A 17,165-nucleotide genomic window follows, 5' to 3' on the forward strand; every position below is an offset into this window, starting at 1 on the left:
CTGCAGACAGAAGTAACTTTCTACCAATTCCATAGTGAGACTATGGATGAGCTCGGAACCCTGATTCAACTGAACTTTCCACGGCTGCCGACAGATGTACATTTCATCCATGAGGTGAAACATCTGGGGAACGTCTGGCCGGATCTTGCGGGCTCACCATGGTCTCAAATGGGGGAGATATGTGGGACGAGACTCCATCTTTGTGTCTGCAGCGGCCATTTTACATTGTATGGCCTTTTTGAAGTTAATAGATCAGGGACCTTTTGCATGTCAAAATTTCTGCAGGGAGTAACTTAGACCCCACCTTTGCTATTCTCTTATTTCCTGTATTCTGAAATGTATGTGTCTGCGGTTAATTAACATTTATATTTTCTGTTTCTGTAAGTATATATATATATATATATATATATATACACTCACCTAAAGAATTATTAGGAACACCATACTAATACGGTGTTGGACCCCCTTTTGCCTTCAGAACTGCCTTAATTCTACGTGGCATTGATTCAACAAGGTGCTGATAGCATTCTTTAGAAATGTTGGCCCATATTGATAGGATAGCATCTTGCAGTTGATGGAGATTTGAGGGATGCACATCCAGGGCACGAAGCTCCCATCCCACCACATCCCAAAGATGCACTATTGGGTTGAGATCTGGTGACTGTGGGGGCCATTTTAGTACAGTGAACTCATTGTCATGTTCAAGAAACCAATTTGAAATGATTCGAGCTTTGTGACATGGTGCATTATCCTGCTGGAAGTAGCCATCAGAGGATGGATACATGTTCTCATTCTGTTTACGCCAAATTCGGACTCTACCATTTGAATGTCTTAATAGAAATCGAGACTCATCAGACCAGGCAACATTTTTCCAGTCTTCAACAGTTCAATTTTGGTGAGCTCGTGCAAATTGTAGCCTCTTTTTCCTATTTGTAGTGGAGATGAGTGGTACCCGGTGGGGTCTTCTGCTGTTGTAGCCCATCCGCCTCAAGGTTGTGCGTGTTGTGGCTTCACAAATGCTTTGCTGCATTCCTCGGTTGTAACGAGTGGTTATTTCAGTCAACGTTGCTCTTCTATCAGCTTGAATCAGTCGGCCCATTCTCCTCTGACCTCTAGCATCCACAAGGCATTTTTGCCCACAGGACTGCCGCATAATGGATGTTTTTCCCTTTTCACACCATTCTTTGTAAACCCTAGAAATGGTTGTGCGTGAAAATCCCAGTAACTGAGCAGATTGTGAAATACTCAGACCGGCCTATCTGGCACCAACAACCATGCCACACTGAAAATTGCTTAAATCACCTTTCTTTCCCATGCTGACATTCAGTTTTGAGTTCAGGAGATTGTCTTGACCAGGACCACCCCCCTAAATGCATTGAAGCAACTGCCATGTGATTGGTTGACTAGATAATTGCATTAATGAGAAATCGAACAGGTGTTCCTAATAATTCTTTAAGTGAGTATATATATATATATATATATATTCAAATATGGTCATGACCTTCATGAGACGTGTGTGGGTGCCCCCCCCCCCCCCCTTCCCAAGTCAGTATAAGATTATGTGCATTTTGTTTGAATAAACAGAGACTTGTTTGATGACTCGTGTGTCTGTCAATCAATGCTTCAAATGAGTACGCATCATTATGGGCATAATATTTTGAAACTCAGCATAAATCAGAGTAAGGGGTCTTTGCCCCCACAGAAATGATGTAAGTGATATCTTATGTCGGGGCAGATGTAGGATTTCCACTGTGGGGGAAAAGGAGGATTAAACTTATTTTCTGTTATTTCCTAGTGTTAGCTCATAAATGGCCGCGCTGTGTCTTATCGCTGAGGATTTTCTTTGTAGTTGATTTGAGCTTGTCTGCTGCTCCATTCCAATGGGGGAACATGGGCCCCGTTCTTATGACTGGCAGGGGCCCCCAGCAAATGGACCCCCACAATCAGTGGATAGGAGTTAGGTTCCCTTGTTTCAGTCTTGTATCATTGGCTGAATTTCAAAGATGAGATTGTAGTCTTTGGAGATCAGAAAAAACGCATCCGGCGACTCAGGATAACCGAGGAAATGTCCGACAGATTATGATCGGAGGGCAGGACAGGCTCGGAGAGGTAAAGCGGTGATTAGTGTGATGGGGGAATGGAGAGAAAGCGGGAAGGTTGTCCTCAGTGGCAGCGGTAAAGCAGGTTATGTGGTAAGAGCAGCGAGTAGTAGCATAGAGAGGCTGAGAGGTGACGGCGGCTCCGAGCTTCATCTAACGCTGCTGATGGTTTAGAGATAAAAAGCACAGTCCTCAGCTGAGATGAGAGGTGTCAGACAGGGTACAGGGGGTGCAGAGGGAGGTAGAGGTATGAAATAATTATTTGGGGTTGTGGGACAGAGACGACGTAATAGAACTGAAGAAGTCCTGCTGTGAGGAGGGGAGAACAGACATGAAGCTGCCTCTCTGTAGGTCATGAAGTCTTCTGGCTTTGTTCTGGAATCTGGAAGCCTTAGCTTTTCTGTTTGGTTTGTGCCCGGGCTGGGAATGGATTTGTTGGGTTCTGCTCTGTGGGAGACGCAGGAGTGAGAGCTTGTGGTGTTCTAGAAGACAGCAGCTGCATCATGAAGAGAAGATATGACCTGCGCTGATGATCTGGCCACCTACTTCAGAGACAAGATCGGTTACATCCAGCTGGAAATAATTTCCCGGTCCCCAACCAATTTCGATCCTCCTCCCTCCCACACTTCCATGTGCTCGACCTCCTTTTTTAACACTATAACAGATGAAGAAGTCTTTAGGCTTCTCTCTGCTTCTCGACCCACCACATGTAGCAGTGATCCTATCCCCTCACACCTTCTCCAGTCCCTCTCCCCGGCTGTCATTACCCGCCTTACTACAATATTTAACCTCTCTCTTTCTAGCTTCCCATCCTCTTTCAAACATTTTGTTATAACCCCACTACTAAAAAAAAACATCTCTTGACCCGACCTGTGCCACTCACTACCAACCTGTTTCTATTTCAAAAATTTTTATTAGCTTTTTGACATATTAACCCCTTAGTGCTCTAGTGGTAGCATGAGACAGAGTCTACAACCCACACAAGTGGCTCAGGTAGTGCAGCTTATCCAGGATGGCACATCAATGGTAGCTGTGGCAAGAAGGTTTGATGTGTCTGTCAGCGTAGTGTCCAGAGCATGGAGGCGCTACCAGGAGACAGGCCAGTACATCAGGAGACGTGGAGGAGGCCGTAGGAGGGCAACAACCCGGCAGCAGGACCGCTACCTCCGCCTTTGTGCAAGGAGGAACAGGAGGAGCACTGCCAGAGACCTGCAAAATGACCTCCAGCAGGCCACAAATGTGCACGTGTCCGCTCAAACGGTCAGAAACAGACTCCATGAGGGTGATATGAGGGCCCGACGTCCACAGGTGGGGGTTGTGCTTACAGCCCAACAACGTGCAGGACGTTTGGCATTTGCCAGAGAACACCAAGATTGGCAAATTCGCCACTGGCGCCCTGTGCTCTTCACAGATGAAAGCAGGTTCACACTGAGCACATGTGACAGACGTGACAGAGTCTGGAGATGCCGTGGAGAACGTTCTGCTGCCTGCAACATCCTCCAGCATGACCGGTTTGGCATTGGGTCATTAATGGTGTCGGGTGGCATTTCTTTGGAGGGCCGCACAGCCCTCCATGTGCTCGCCAGAGGTAGCCTGACCATATGCTCACGTTGCACCACAGACTGTCCAGGAGTTGGCAGATGCTTTAGTCCAGGTCTGGGAGGAGATCCCTCAGGAGATCGTCCGCCACCTCATCAGGAGCATGCACAGGCGTTGTAGGGAGGTCATACAGGCACGTGGAGGCCACACACACTACTGAGCCTCATTTTGACTTGTTTTAAGGACATTACATCAAAGTTGGATCAGCCTGTAGTGTGTTTTTCCACTTTAATTTTGAGTGTGACTCCAAATCCAGACCTCCATGGGTTGAAAAATTTGATTTCCATTTTTTTATTTTTGTGTGATTTTGTTGTCAGCACATTCAACTATGTAAAGAACAAAGTATTTCAGAAGAATATTTAATTAATTCAGATCTAGGATGTGTTATTTTTGTGTTCCCTTTATTTTTTTGAGCAGTGTATATATATATATATATATATATATATATATATATAGTATTTTATAAACCCCCCCCTTGTAGCTCCTGATGTGCCCAACCCCCCCTAATTTCAGGATGGCCGAGCGGGCGGCCGAGCGCGATCGCCCTCCCATTTTCAGTATGGCTAAGCCATTAGCAGAGTGTCAGCATAAAGCTGACACTCTGCTTGAAAAGACCGACATTGGTGCTGGCACCGATGTCAGCCATTTAACTCCTTCCATGCTGCGGTCCATAGGGACAGCAGGAAAGTTGGGTGGTATTATATCATATAATGCCCCATATTCTTGTCAATATATGCTGAACACCGCTAGAACCTACCAGAGTCCATTCACTATAATGGGTCTGTTGGGTTCCGGCATGAGTACTGCCATTTTGTATAACAAAATACTGCTGCATGAGGTGGGGCAGGGGCAAAGTTAGGGAGGGTGGTGAGAGGAGCCAGGGCGCATAGTAGTAGGGGAAGGGGCATGGGGGACCAATTAAAATTCTTGCTATGGGGCCCAATGATTTCTGTGTACGCCCCTGGTCTTGTTCTATAGTTTTCAATAAAGTGGTTTGTAGTTGTGAGAATAAAGCATTGACTGGGTTCTAGTAAGGTGAGAACCTAGGTATCGTATCTCATTTTCTTGACAGTCTAAATGAAAGGTATATTTCATTGAGTGAAGAGTCTCTTGAGGGAGATTCAGGGCCAGCACCTGGGACTTGGATACATTAATCTTATAATATGACAGAGAGCCATATCTAGAAATAATATCTAAAGCAAGCTGTAGCGAGCTAGTTGGTTCCGTTAGAGTAAGAATGATATTGTCCGCATATATTGATATAAGGTGTTGTCTACCTCTTATATCTATTCCCTTAATGGTATCATCTAGGTGGAGGTGTTGGGCCAAGGGCTCAATGGTCAACACAAATAATAGAGGAGACAAGGGACACCCCTGGTGCGTCGCATTCCCAATCCAAAAGGGCTCAGAGAGCACACCATTTGAGAAAACTCTGGCTGTTGGGTTGCTGTATAGATTTTGGATAGCTGAGAGTATTGTCCCCTTAAATACCATATGTTGTAATACCGAGAAGGCGAAAGACCAACTCATGCGGTTGAACGCCTTCTCTGCATCCAATGTAACCACTACCATAGGGACTCTATTTTTCTCCACATAATCCAAGACACGTCTAGTGTTATCGAAGGCTAGCCTTCCTGTGACAAATCCGATCTGATCAAGTTTCACCAAAAGAGGTATGACAAGTGACAATCTGGAGGCCAGTATCTTGGCATATAATTTAATAGCAACATTCAAGAGAGATATGGGTCTGAAGTTCTGGGGAACATCAGCTGGCTTCCCAGGTTTAGGCAGCGTAACTATTAATACAGATAGCATCTCGGGCGGGAAGGGGACACCCTGTGCAGCCAATTGGAACACCGATTCCAGGCAGGGGGAAATCAATGTAGAGAATTTTTTATAAAACTCGCTTGAAAAGCCGTCCAGGCCTGGAGACTTCCCAGTGTCTTAATAGTTTTAAGAATCTCTACTATAGTGATGGGGGCACAAAGAGAAGCTAAATGGTTATCAGTCAGGACTGGTAGTTGTGCATTGTCTAAGAAGTTTTGTGTCAATGATGTCATATTATCCGAAGGATGTTGTTGGTTCCAGATATTGTAGAGTGCATGATAATATTCTTTAAATGGGGCAGTTATCTCTCTAGGGTCTGCGAGTTTGGCCCCAGTAGCAGGATGCTTCATATAGGGGATTCTGGAACATGTGTGTGGAGTTTTAGTTTGGAGGCTAATAATTTACCAGCTTTATTGCTCTGGGCATATTATTTGGCTTTGGTTTGAACCAGGACTCGCTCATCATTACAGTTGCAAGAAAAAGTATGTGAACCCTTTGGAATGATATGGATTTCTGCACAAATTGGTCATAAAATGTGATCTGATCTTCATTTAAGTCACAACAATAGACAATTACAGTCTGCTTAAACTAATAACACACAAAGAATAAAATGTTACCATGTTTTTATTGAACATACCATGTAAACATTCACAGTGCAGGTGGAAAAAGTATGTGAACCCTTGGATTTAATAACTGGTTGAACCTCCTTTGGCAGCAATAACTTCAACCAAATGTTTCCTGTAGTTGCAGATCAGACGTGCACAACGGTCAGGAGTAATTCTTGACTATTCCTCTTTACAGAACTATTTCAGTTCAGCGATATTCTTGGGATGTCTGGTGTGAATCACTTTCTTGAGGTCATGCCACAGCATCTCAATCGGGTTGAGGTCAGGACTCTGACTGGGCCACTCTAGAAGGCGTATTTTCTTCTGTTTAAGCCATTCTGTTGTTGATTTACTTCTATGCTTTGGGTCGTTGTCCTGCTGCAACACCCATCTTCTGTTGAGCTTCAGCTGGTGGGCAGATGGCCTTAAAGTGAACCTGTCATGTGGATATTTGATTATAATCTAACTAATTATATACAATCATTAACTACTAAAAAGTGCCTTAGATGTATTCACTTACTGGTGTGACAGATGGTTATCTCATAATATACACACAAAGATCCCGCATGCCGCATGCTAATGAGCTGATTGGAGTCCAGCGTGATGTCATTGAGTCCAGCGTATATTTAATTCAGAGCTATAGCCACTCCCCTGCCCACCTGCTGCTGGTTCATATGGAAACAAACTGTCATTCAGCAGCAGGTAGGCGGGGAGAGTCAGGAGCTCATGAATATTCACGACTCATCATTATCAGCTGGAGCTTTTCAATACAAGATGTTGGCAGATTGACTGGGTCAATTAAAGAAAGTGACCCAGCATTGTGCTAAGAGAATCAATCACTTATTTATGTTGCCGTTAGTTAGGACACCATAAAACTGGTGACAGGTTCCCTTTAAGTTCTCCTGCAAAATGTCTTGATAAACTTGGGAATTCATTTTTCCTTCAATGATAGCAATCCGTCCAGGCCCTGACGCAGCAAAGCAGCCTCAAACCATGATGCCCCCACCACCATACTTCTTTATTTATTCTCTCGAGTTTGTCTAGTTTGGACAATAATCACCAGAAAAATGAAACTGACTTTCGTGTGTATGAAAATCCAAAAAGCTTTATTGTAAATATATAAACAGTACATACATGTATTATAAAACAGGCAGCACAAGGCGGAACACACAGATGAGGAGCAGGACCCAAGGAGAGGCCGGGAGATCAGTGCAAAAAAATACAGGGAAAAAGAATACTAGCTGAAAGAGCATACCTCAGAGTCTCATAGCAGCAACGCCCCAAACACAATGCAACAGAGGCGATTGTGGAGACTGAGGTTAAGATGGAAGGAACACAAAGGAACACAATTAAACATACCTTGAATGGTGCAAAGATCTCTCGGCCAACTCCTGACCCAACGCCGTTTCGCCAGTAGATCTGGCTTCTTCCGGGGATATGGAAACACATAAAAACATCTCCCCTATATAGTGCCCACAGAGGTGTGTGGAAGATAATTAAGATTGCAGGACCTGAATGACGTCAGCACCAATGGAATTGGAGCCCCAGTACTTAAGAGCCAATCAATAGAACCAAAAGCACCCAATGGGGGCAGGACTAAGCTGACAGAGCGAGCATGTGAGCAAGCACATGACCGCAGTGTCAGAGGTGCATCATAAGACACGCCCTGACCATGCCAGGAAAGCCAATCAGTAGCCCATGTAGTCATATGGAGGAGGAACCGGGGGCAGTGCAGTAGGTGCGGCCAAACGTCTGAGTGACAGCGGCACCAACAAAACATGAGGCCTCAAACTCCAAGGGGCGGAGGGATAGTGATGCGGCGATCACGTGACACAGCACGTGACTGCAATGTCACAGGCGCCGCTAAGGCAACGCCCAGTTGGACAATAGTGTATTTTGCTTTTGTTCCCTATCTTTTCTGTCTCTGTGGCTGATCTTCATCAGTATTCCCCGTATGAATGCTATGTAAGCTTGCCATTCGATCAAGTTTCAGGAGAGCCATAGTTTTCTGCCTCTTTCTAAGGTTTTAATTGTGTAGGTAGTGCCATCTTTGTTTATTAGGATATTCACTTGGAATCCCCAGTGATACAGGATGTTGATTTGTCTCAATGGGGTAGTGACAGGAGCCAACAATTTCCACTGGCGGAGAGTTGTAGCCGAAAGATCAGTGTAACACTTAACAGTTTGGAAAGGGTCTGGCAGGACTGGCATTTTCCGGGCTGCTGACAGTATGGCCTCTTTAATATGAAAGAAGTGCACTCTGGCTAATGTGTCCCTAGGGACCGTTTCTGCCAAATGTGTGGGTCTAGGGACCCTATGCGCTCGGTCTATGATCACATCTTGAGCTGATAAAGTAGGAAGTAAAGACCAAAATAATTTTTGTATGTAGGGGGTGATGCCTGACTAGGGGGCTGTTACTGGGATGCCCCGCAGATTAATATTGTTGCGCCGCGAGCGGTCTTCTAAGTCAGAAAGTTTAGACTTCACTCACTGTAGCTCATCCGCCATGTCATTGTGGGCGTCAATTATGGTGTTTTGAGACTCCGCAAATTCTCCCATTTTCGTTTCAATGTGTAGCACTCTAGTATCAAGAGCTTGTATAGATGCTGAAATAGGTGTCAGCAATGTGGTAATATCCTCACTGAGGGAGGACTTCAAGGCTAGTAACATGCGTTTGAGTGCCTGTTCTGATACTTGGGAGTTAGAGGCAGAGAGTGCTGTTAAGGCATCTGTCATAGGGGTAGTTGTCCCTTCATCAGAAGAGGAGATCTCCTCTGTGTTCAGTGGGCTCTGAGGACTTTTATAGTGTCCCTTGCTTTGATTTATATTATAGAGGTCATGCTCTGGCATATATGGCGCTTCAGGTCTGGTGTCATGGCGCATTTCCCTCTCCACTTCCTGGGTTACAGGGTCAGCGCTCTGTGTGTGCAGGGAAGGAACTGGTGAGGCTCGGTGTTCTAGCATATTAGATGCTGCACTCACCGGTGGTGGCTGTAAAGCATGCGGAGGGAGGTGCTGCGGGTCCTGTGGAGTCAGAGAGGAGCAGAGTGAGGAGGACGTGGCACCGCCATCTTTGCTGCGCTCCGGCTCAAAGAACTGCCTCAAGTTTGACTCCGGTTTATGCGGTGTCCCGCGGGTTTTCCCCATCTCAGCAGGGTTCCCGGCAGGTAGATCCTTGAGTTACTGGAACTGTGTACCCTAATCACGGGTATATACGCTGGGCTGATGGCTTAACTCGTCACTGGATGCTCAGGGATCATGTGACCATCTTCATCCGGTGCCTGGTTACGCCCCTTATTTCTTATATTCTAATTGTGGCCTGTTTGGAAACCTGGCATGTGTCACTTTAGCAAAGAATAACTAAACTGTAATAGTTTTGCTCATCCAAGTAATTCTGACATTGTTTTAGTCAAATATTGTACTTCATTATACTCAAACAAATTGCTTATCTTTATTAAAAATGATATATATATATATATATATACACAGTACAGACCAAAAGTTTGGACACACCTTCTCATTCAAAGAGTTTTCTTTATTTTCATGACTATGAAAATTGTAGATTCACACTGAAGGCATCAAAACTATGAATTAACACATGTGGAATTATATACATAACAAACGAGTGTAAAAAAAAACTGAAAATATGTCATATTTTAGGTTCTACAAAGTAGCCACCTTTTGCTTTGATTACTGCTTTGCACACTCTTGGCATTCTCTTGATGAACTGCAAGAGGTAGTCCCCAGAAATGGTTTTCACTTCACAGGTGTGCCCTGTCAGGTTTAATAAGTGGGATTTCTTGCCTTATAAATGGGGTTTGCACCATCTGTTGCGTTGAGGAGAAGTCAGGTGGATAGACAGCTGATAGTCCTACTGAATAGACTGTTAGAATTGGTATTATGGCAAGAAAAAAAGCAGCTAAGTAAAGAAAAACGAGTGGCTATCATTACTTTAAGAAATTAAGGTCAGTCAGCCGAAAAATTGGGAAAACTTTGAAAGTAAGGGCTATTTGACCATGAAGGAGAGTGATGGGGTGCGGCGCCAGATGACCTGGCCTCCACAGTCACCGGACCTAAACCCAATCGAGATGGTTTGGGGTGAGCTGGACCGCAGAGTGAAGGCAACAGGGCCAACAAGTGCTAAGCATCTCTGGGAACTCCTTCAAGACTGTTGGAAGACCATTTCAGGGGACTACCTCTTGAAGCTCATCAAGAGAACGCCAAGAGTGTGCAAAGCAGTAATCAAAGCAAAAGGTGGCTACTTTGAAGAACCTAGAATATGACATATTTTCAGTTGTTTTACACTTGTTTGTTATGTATATAATTCCACATGTGTTAATTCATAGTTTTGATGCCTTCATAATAAAGAAAACTCTTTGAATGAGGTTTGTCCAAACTTTTGGTCTGTACTATATATATATATATATATATATATATATATATATGATGTACCGCACCTCGCAGCCCCGCCTGACGTCACTGTACGTCGGGATCACGTGGATCGGTTTTGGAACTGGTTACCAAGACTTGTTACGCCCTCCCTGGGAGTACTTCAGGTCAGTTTGAAACTGTTTTACACATACAGCTCCTGTCCACACGGGCACAGGGAGTTAGAGAGGGTGGCCCACACTACCTCCAGCGTGGCACAACACTCACTCACAACCCTGACAGGCTAAGAGTGCACTTTCACTGCCCGAGTGAAACAGAGCCCTTCTAGCCTGGTAGACTGCCACCAGTTCCTCGTTAGATATAAGCCCGGTCCGTTAACAGGGTTAGATCGGGTCAGAAACCAACCCAGGTGGCATGTAACGTAATACCGAGACGTGTGGATCGAGAGAACAGAACAGCGCAAGAATAAATTATATATTTCATTGCCTTAAAGGGGTTGTCTCACATTAGCAAATTACATTTATCATGTAGAGAAAGTTAATACAAAGCATTTACTAATATATTGTTATTGTCCATATTGCTTCCTTTGGTGGCTAGACGCAATTGCGGACAAGAATAGGACATGCTCTATTTTCTTGTGGAGCTGCATCGGGGCCGCACTCCGGAAATGCAGATGCGGAGAGTACACAGTGTGCTCTCTGCATCTCTTCCGGCCCCATAGAGAATGAATGAGTCCGCACTCGTTCCAGATAATTGCGGAACGGATGCAGATCCATTCTACGGACGTCTGAATGAAGCCTAAGGGTGCACTAGACATAACACTATATACACAGATTATATTCAATGGTCAGCTATGCAAATACAGGTGATGGTACATTGAGAGTTTACAGATAAAAGTCAGTTACCAGATACATGAGGTCCATTAAAGTTGTAATCTTGTTGAATTATTGGATCATGTCACATGGGAGGCAGTGAGGACAGCGCGTTTCTAGGTCTCTCCAAACATGACACCCCGTGACCTCCCTTCAAAGAAAGACAATCACCTCTGTCCTGCACGGGCACTTAAACTTTAGGTGGTCACCCCCCCCCCCCCATGAGGCTCCCAGTCTCCCTCCTTTTTGCTTGGCAGCCAGAGATCCAAAAACCCATTATGGATCCTAGCTCCTCACCGGAAGGAGTTCTCTGTATCTCCCCTTCCCTATGTCCCACAGGCAAACCAAGACCGGGAGAACGTCCGTCTCGGTCCCAGGGTCTCAAAGATGTCAACAGTGTATTTATGAAATGTACAGGCAGTTCATAATTTCTTATGAACTCCCGGTTCCATGATGTCTGGGGAGTTTTTTTTATAGTTGTTAACCAACTCAGCCCCCCATCAGTGGAGCTGAGCTGCCAGCTTGTCTGAGCCAAGTAGGACATGTAAACACAGGGTCCGCTTTGAAGCAGGGCACCTTTGGAGCCTGTTTCCTCTGCCAATTTCCTTCACCTGAGCAAATGGGCAGGCATTAAATCCTAACTCCACATATTCCATATATATTCAAAATCTTTATCAGAAATATATTTTCAATGCGCTTAGTTTTATTTTAAATATCTAATCAATTGAGAAACAAAGTCATCCGAATCAAAAGGTAGGCAATCTTTATTTCCTGCCGACAACCAACCAGTGAGACATCCAAATAACACACGCATCATTTTTACTTCTTGTGCAACCCAACAAATTTTTGCTATTGTTTTTACATGTCACATAGGGGTTCTTTATTGATATGTTTTTAGAGATTTTTTAAAATCTTTTTTAGTTTTATTTGGATGAAAAAGTCGTTTTATTTCAAACTCCAGCTGCTTATTCTTTAAATATGCAAATTGACACCAAAATAAATGGTCAAACTTGGTTCCCTGTTTTAGCCATTTTAATAGTTTTTTTTGTTTCATGTGAAAAGGCTGACTATGCTGACGGTTTCGGCAGGTGTGGACTGTTTTTCTATCTTATTCTCACTTGTATTTTATGATATATATTGATACTTTTAAAATACATTTTGGTAGGTGGGACATTTACGCATTTTTATTTTATTTTGCAGTTTTCTTTATAACTGGGGCGTCCAAATGTGGCAAGTGATGCTTGTGCGGCATAACGGACGTGCCTGGCAAGGTAGAAACCACTATGTGCACAAAACAAGCAATCACCGACAGAATATATTAAGGGGCAGCGTCCAAAACCATCCATAAGAACAATAAAGGATCACTACCACCCCTCTCTCCATCCAAGGTATCGTCATTACTTCTAGAAGTACAGATGTAGCAAGGGTTAACACACAAACTCTTAACTCAAATTTCTTAATTGAAAATGGTCACAAATGCAACATATCCAATGAATATATTATATGTCATGTCATCTTCAATTATAAAACTAAACAATTCAGAGCTGGTGGAACATACAATAAAAAATAATCAAGGATTCCCCCGCTGGTTAATTCATGTGAGATGAGTGAAGCACATGACTTCTACAAATACAGGGGTAACGGGGACCCCACTTGTTGGATTTATCTACAGGTACATTTTGTTCAGGGTCTACAGATTAACATGGTATACCTTTTAGGAGGGCGAGTAATGGCTTCTATGTAATTAGGCAATCCTAGTCGGGGTCACTTTTTGGGAGAACTTGCATATTACTGATGAAATGTGCCCAGTAAGATCAGAGATGGCAGTATTTTTTTATGTTACAAATACTTATAGAGGTAGAACAGACCGGGGCTGGAATAGGCAGATTGTTATCCTTTTATATCAGGCCCTGGTTTTGCGCTTCACCAGGTATGGTTGAAAGATACATTACTCCCATAGATTTACGATGTGTCACACAGACAGGCTTACTCTTATCAGTGGTAGCTCCCCTCTCTATTAATACCCCTGTGCTGTCCCATGCTCAGTTAGAGGTAAGGTGGAGCGTTCTTAAAAATTATTTTATGGATTTAGGGGAGATCTAATAACTATATATAAATATATCAGGGGTCAGTACAGAGATCTATCCCATCATCTATTTATCCCCAGGACTGTGACGAGGGGACATCCACTGCGTCTGGAGAAAAGAAGGTTTGTACATAAACATAGAAGAGGATTCTTTACAGTAAGAGCAGTGAGACTATGGAACTGTCTGCCTGAGGAGATGGTGAGTTCAGTAAAAGAGTTGAAGAGGCACCTAGATGTATTTCTGGAGTGTAATAATATTACAGGCTATAGTTACTAGAGAGGGGTCGTTGATTCAGGGAGTTATTCTGATTACCTGATTGGAGTCGGGAACACATTTTTCCCCCTAAAGTGGGGAAAATTGGCTTCTACCTCACAGGCCTTCCTCTGGATCAACTTGCAGGATAACAGGCTGAACTGGATGGACAAAGGTATTTTTTCAGCCTTATAAACTATGTTACATCCTATCTGTCATTCCACTTGACTGCAAATAACTGGCCATTTACAAGTGTGAATGATGCCCCTTTTTCCACATGTCTGGACACCAGCTCTTGTGGAAATCCAGCTCTATTTTATGGACTTTCACACATAGACCCCTGTATTTGCAGTTTTACAGGAATGGAGGGTCCCCATACCGATCACAGGCAGGGTAAAATACTGTTTTTTGCTTTTTTTTTTTTTCCCCTCACCAAACATTTGTGTTTAGAGGAGATATATATATATATATATATAAAAAAAAAATTGTTTCACTTTTAACTGGATCTGTCCTTTGATTGCCAATATTCATTCACTACAGGAGACTATGTTTGTTTGGGGAGGTCTCACAGCGATCCCAATCATCGCTCCCAGCCCTCAGCTACCTCTGGTAACTGAAAGCAAGGTGCTGTTTTATCTCCCTGTAAAAAGGAGGATCTGAAGGAATAAAGCCAGTTAGTGACCACCATAAAAACACATAAAGGAGGAGGTCACTAACAGGCTAAGCATGAAGATGGCTTCTCTTATATGTGGGTTTTTTGATGATTAACAAGAGATATTTTATGGTTGAAACACATATCACATTCTGAACATGAAAATGGCTTCTCCCCTGTGTGAATTCTCTGATGTGAAACAAGATCTGTTTTACGGTAAAAACATTTTCCACATTCTGAACATGAAAATGGCTTCTCCCCTGTGTGAATCCTCTGATGTATAACAAAATCTGATTTCTGGTTTAAACATTTCCCACATTCTGAACATGAAAATGGCTTCTCCCCTGTGTGATTTCTCTGATGTATAACTAATTCTGGTTTACTCTTAAAACATTTGCCACATTCTGAACATGAAAATAGCTTCTCTCCTGTGTGAATTTTCTGATGTACAGCAAGATATGATTTTTGGTTAAAACATTTCCCACATTCTGAACATGAAAATGGCTTCTCCCCTGTGTGAATTCTCTGATGTACAACAAGAGCTGATTTCTGGTTAAAACATTTCCCACATTCTGAACATGAAAATGGCTTCTCCCCTGTGTGAATTCTCTGATGTATAACAAATTCTGATTTAATCTTAAAACATTTCCCACATTCTGAACATGAAAATAGCTTCTCCCCTGTGTGAATTCTCTGATGTATAACAAGATCTGATTTACGGTTAAAACATTTCTCACATTCTGAACATGAAAATGGCTTCTCCCCTGTGTGAATTCTCTGATGTATAACTAGATCTGATTTCTGGTTAAAACATTTTCCACATTCTAAACATGAAAATAGCTTCTCTCCTGTGTGAATTCTCTGATGTATAGCAAGATATGATTTAGAGTTAAAACATTTCCCACATTCTGAACATGAAAATGGCTTCTCCCCTGTGTGAGTTCTCTGATGTGTAACTAGATCTGATTTCTGGTTAAAACATTTTCCACATTCTGAACATGAAAATAGCTTCTCCCCTGTGTGATTTCTCTGATGTATAACAAGACCTGATTTACGGATAAAACATTTCCCACATTCTGAACATGAAAATGGCTTCTCCCCTGTGTGAATTCTCTGATGTCTATCAAGACCTGATTTACTCTTCAAACATTTCCCACATTCTGAACATGAAAATGGCTTCTCTTTTAAGTGAGCTGTTTGATGTTTAGCTTTTCTTCTGTGACTTTTGTTCTGTGTTACAGTCTGTGATGAATCAGAAGATCGGACCTGTTTAAAAGAATCAAATGATGCATTGTTGCTGTAATTGGATGAGGGTATATCTTGGATATTGGCATGCTCTTCAAATGTATCTCGTGTGATACCACAATCATCTACTTCAAAATCTGCAGATACCAGATGTTTCTCTAAGTTCCTGGTACAGTCATCTGCCAAGAACAAAACACATTTTATTATTGATGAATAACATTAAAATTGTATTGAAGTTTTATAACATTTACAATAAAAAATCCACAGAAAGTACAAAGCATGGCACATAATTAGAATATCAACTGACTAAAACAGTGGTGGTCAAACAGACAACAATCTAATAGTAGACCAATGGGCATAACTAGAAAACACTGGCTCCCACCTTGAACAACTTCCCTGCAACCCCCACCCAATCAGTAATTTAAAAGATATATAAATAAAACATTCACTAGCGCTGGACAAGAGGCGACTAATCCCCTCTTAGTGCCCCACACAATAGTTATCTCCTCTCAGTGTCCCTTTCACATTGGAATTCCCTTAGTGCCCTCTTCACAGTACTGATGCTCCCTAAGTGCCCCCACTCAGTAAAATGTCCTCTTGATGTCTCTAAACAGTAGTTATGCCCCCTAAGTGCCCCTACACAGTAGTTATGCCCCCTTTGTGCGCCCCCTGCAGTAGTGCTGTCCCTTAGTGTCCCCTTTACATCAGTGAAGCTCCTGTACTTTGAATAAAGTTAAAGTAATACCGAGCACATCATGATCTTCCCAGCAGCCGGCAAATATCTGGTGTTCAGTGGTGGACACACTCAGTTTTTTCATGGCCATTTTTTAACCATTTTTTGCATCCCTTTCTTGGTCGTTTGGACGTTTTGCATACATTTTTAACGGCCATTATTTGAGGATGATTTTTTTATTTAACCCCTTAAGGACTTAGGACGTATCGGTACGGCATGGGTCCCGAGTCCTTAAGGACCCATGACGTACCGGTACGTCATGAGTTTAAAATAAGATTGCGGCGCCCCGGGGGTTAATCCGAACGGGATGCCGGCTGAAATCATTCAGCCGGCATCCTGTCACAACGCCGAGGGGGGTCATGTGACACACCCCCCCCCCGTATCGGCGATCGCAGCAAACCGCAGGTCAATTCAGACCTGCGGTTTGCTGCGCTTTTAGCCGATTCTGATCCCCGCGGTCTCTGACCGTGGGGATCAAACGTTAAACGTGAATGATATTATGTGGGCGGGTGGTGCAGGGGGGGTGTCGCAGCCGGTGCGGGAGGTGCGGCAGGCGGGATCGCGATTCCCCGCCCGCCTCCCCTTGAATAATCGTTGGCTTCTAGTGGGTATACCAGGGTGCCAGCACATTGCTGGCACCCTGGTATAAACGGCTGACATCGGTGATGCGATGTCAGCCGTTTAACCCTTTCCATACAGCGGTCCGTACGGACGGCTGTATGGAAAAGGTTAACAGCTCAGGGAGCTCCCTCCCTCTCCCATCGGGGGGCTGCTGTGCCTTTGCAGCCCCCCGATGGAGAGGGAG

The 17,165-nt window shown here is 43.6% G+C and overlaps 1 protein-coding gene across 1 annotated transcript in view; it reads right to left on the reverse strand.

Moving 5' to 3' along the window:
* LOC121003515 overlaps positions 1-17,165 on the reverse strand; it is a gene marked incomplete at its 5' end in the record, with an annotated part of 1,598,977 nt that overhangs the window by 125,055 nt on the left and 1,456,757 nt on the right. The window contains 2 exon segments of the mRNA XM_040435417.1: positions 5,895-5,933; positions 14,532-15,500. Coding sequence (XP_040291351.1) covers positions 5,895-5,933; positions 14,532-15,500 — 1,008 coding nt within the window.

The sequence above is a fragment of the Bufo bufo genome, chromosome 6, assembly GCF_905171765.1.
Source record: "Bufo bufo chromosome 6, aBufBuf1.1, whole genome shotgun sequence".
NCBI lineage: Eukaryota > Metazoa > Chordata > Amphibia > Anura > Bufonidae > Bufo > Bufo bufo.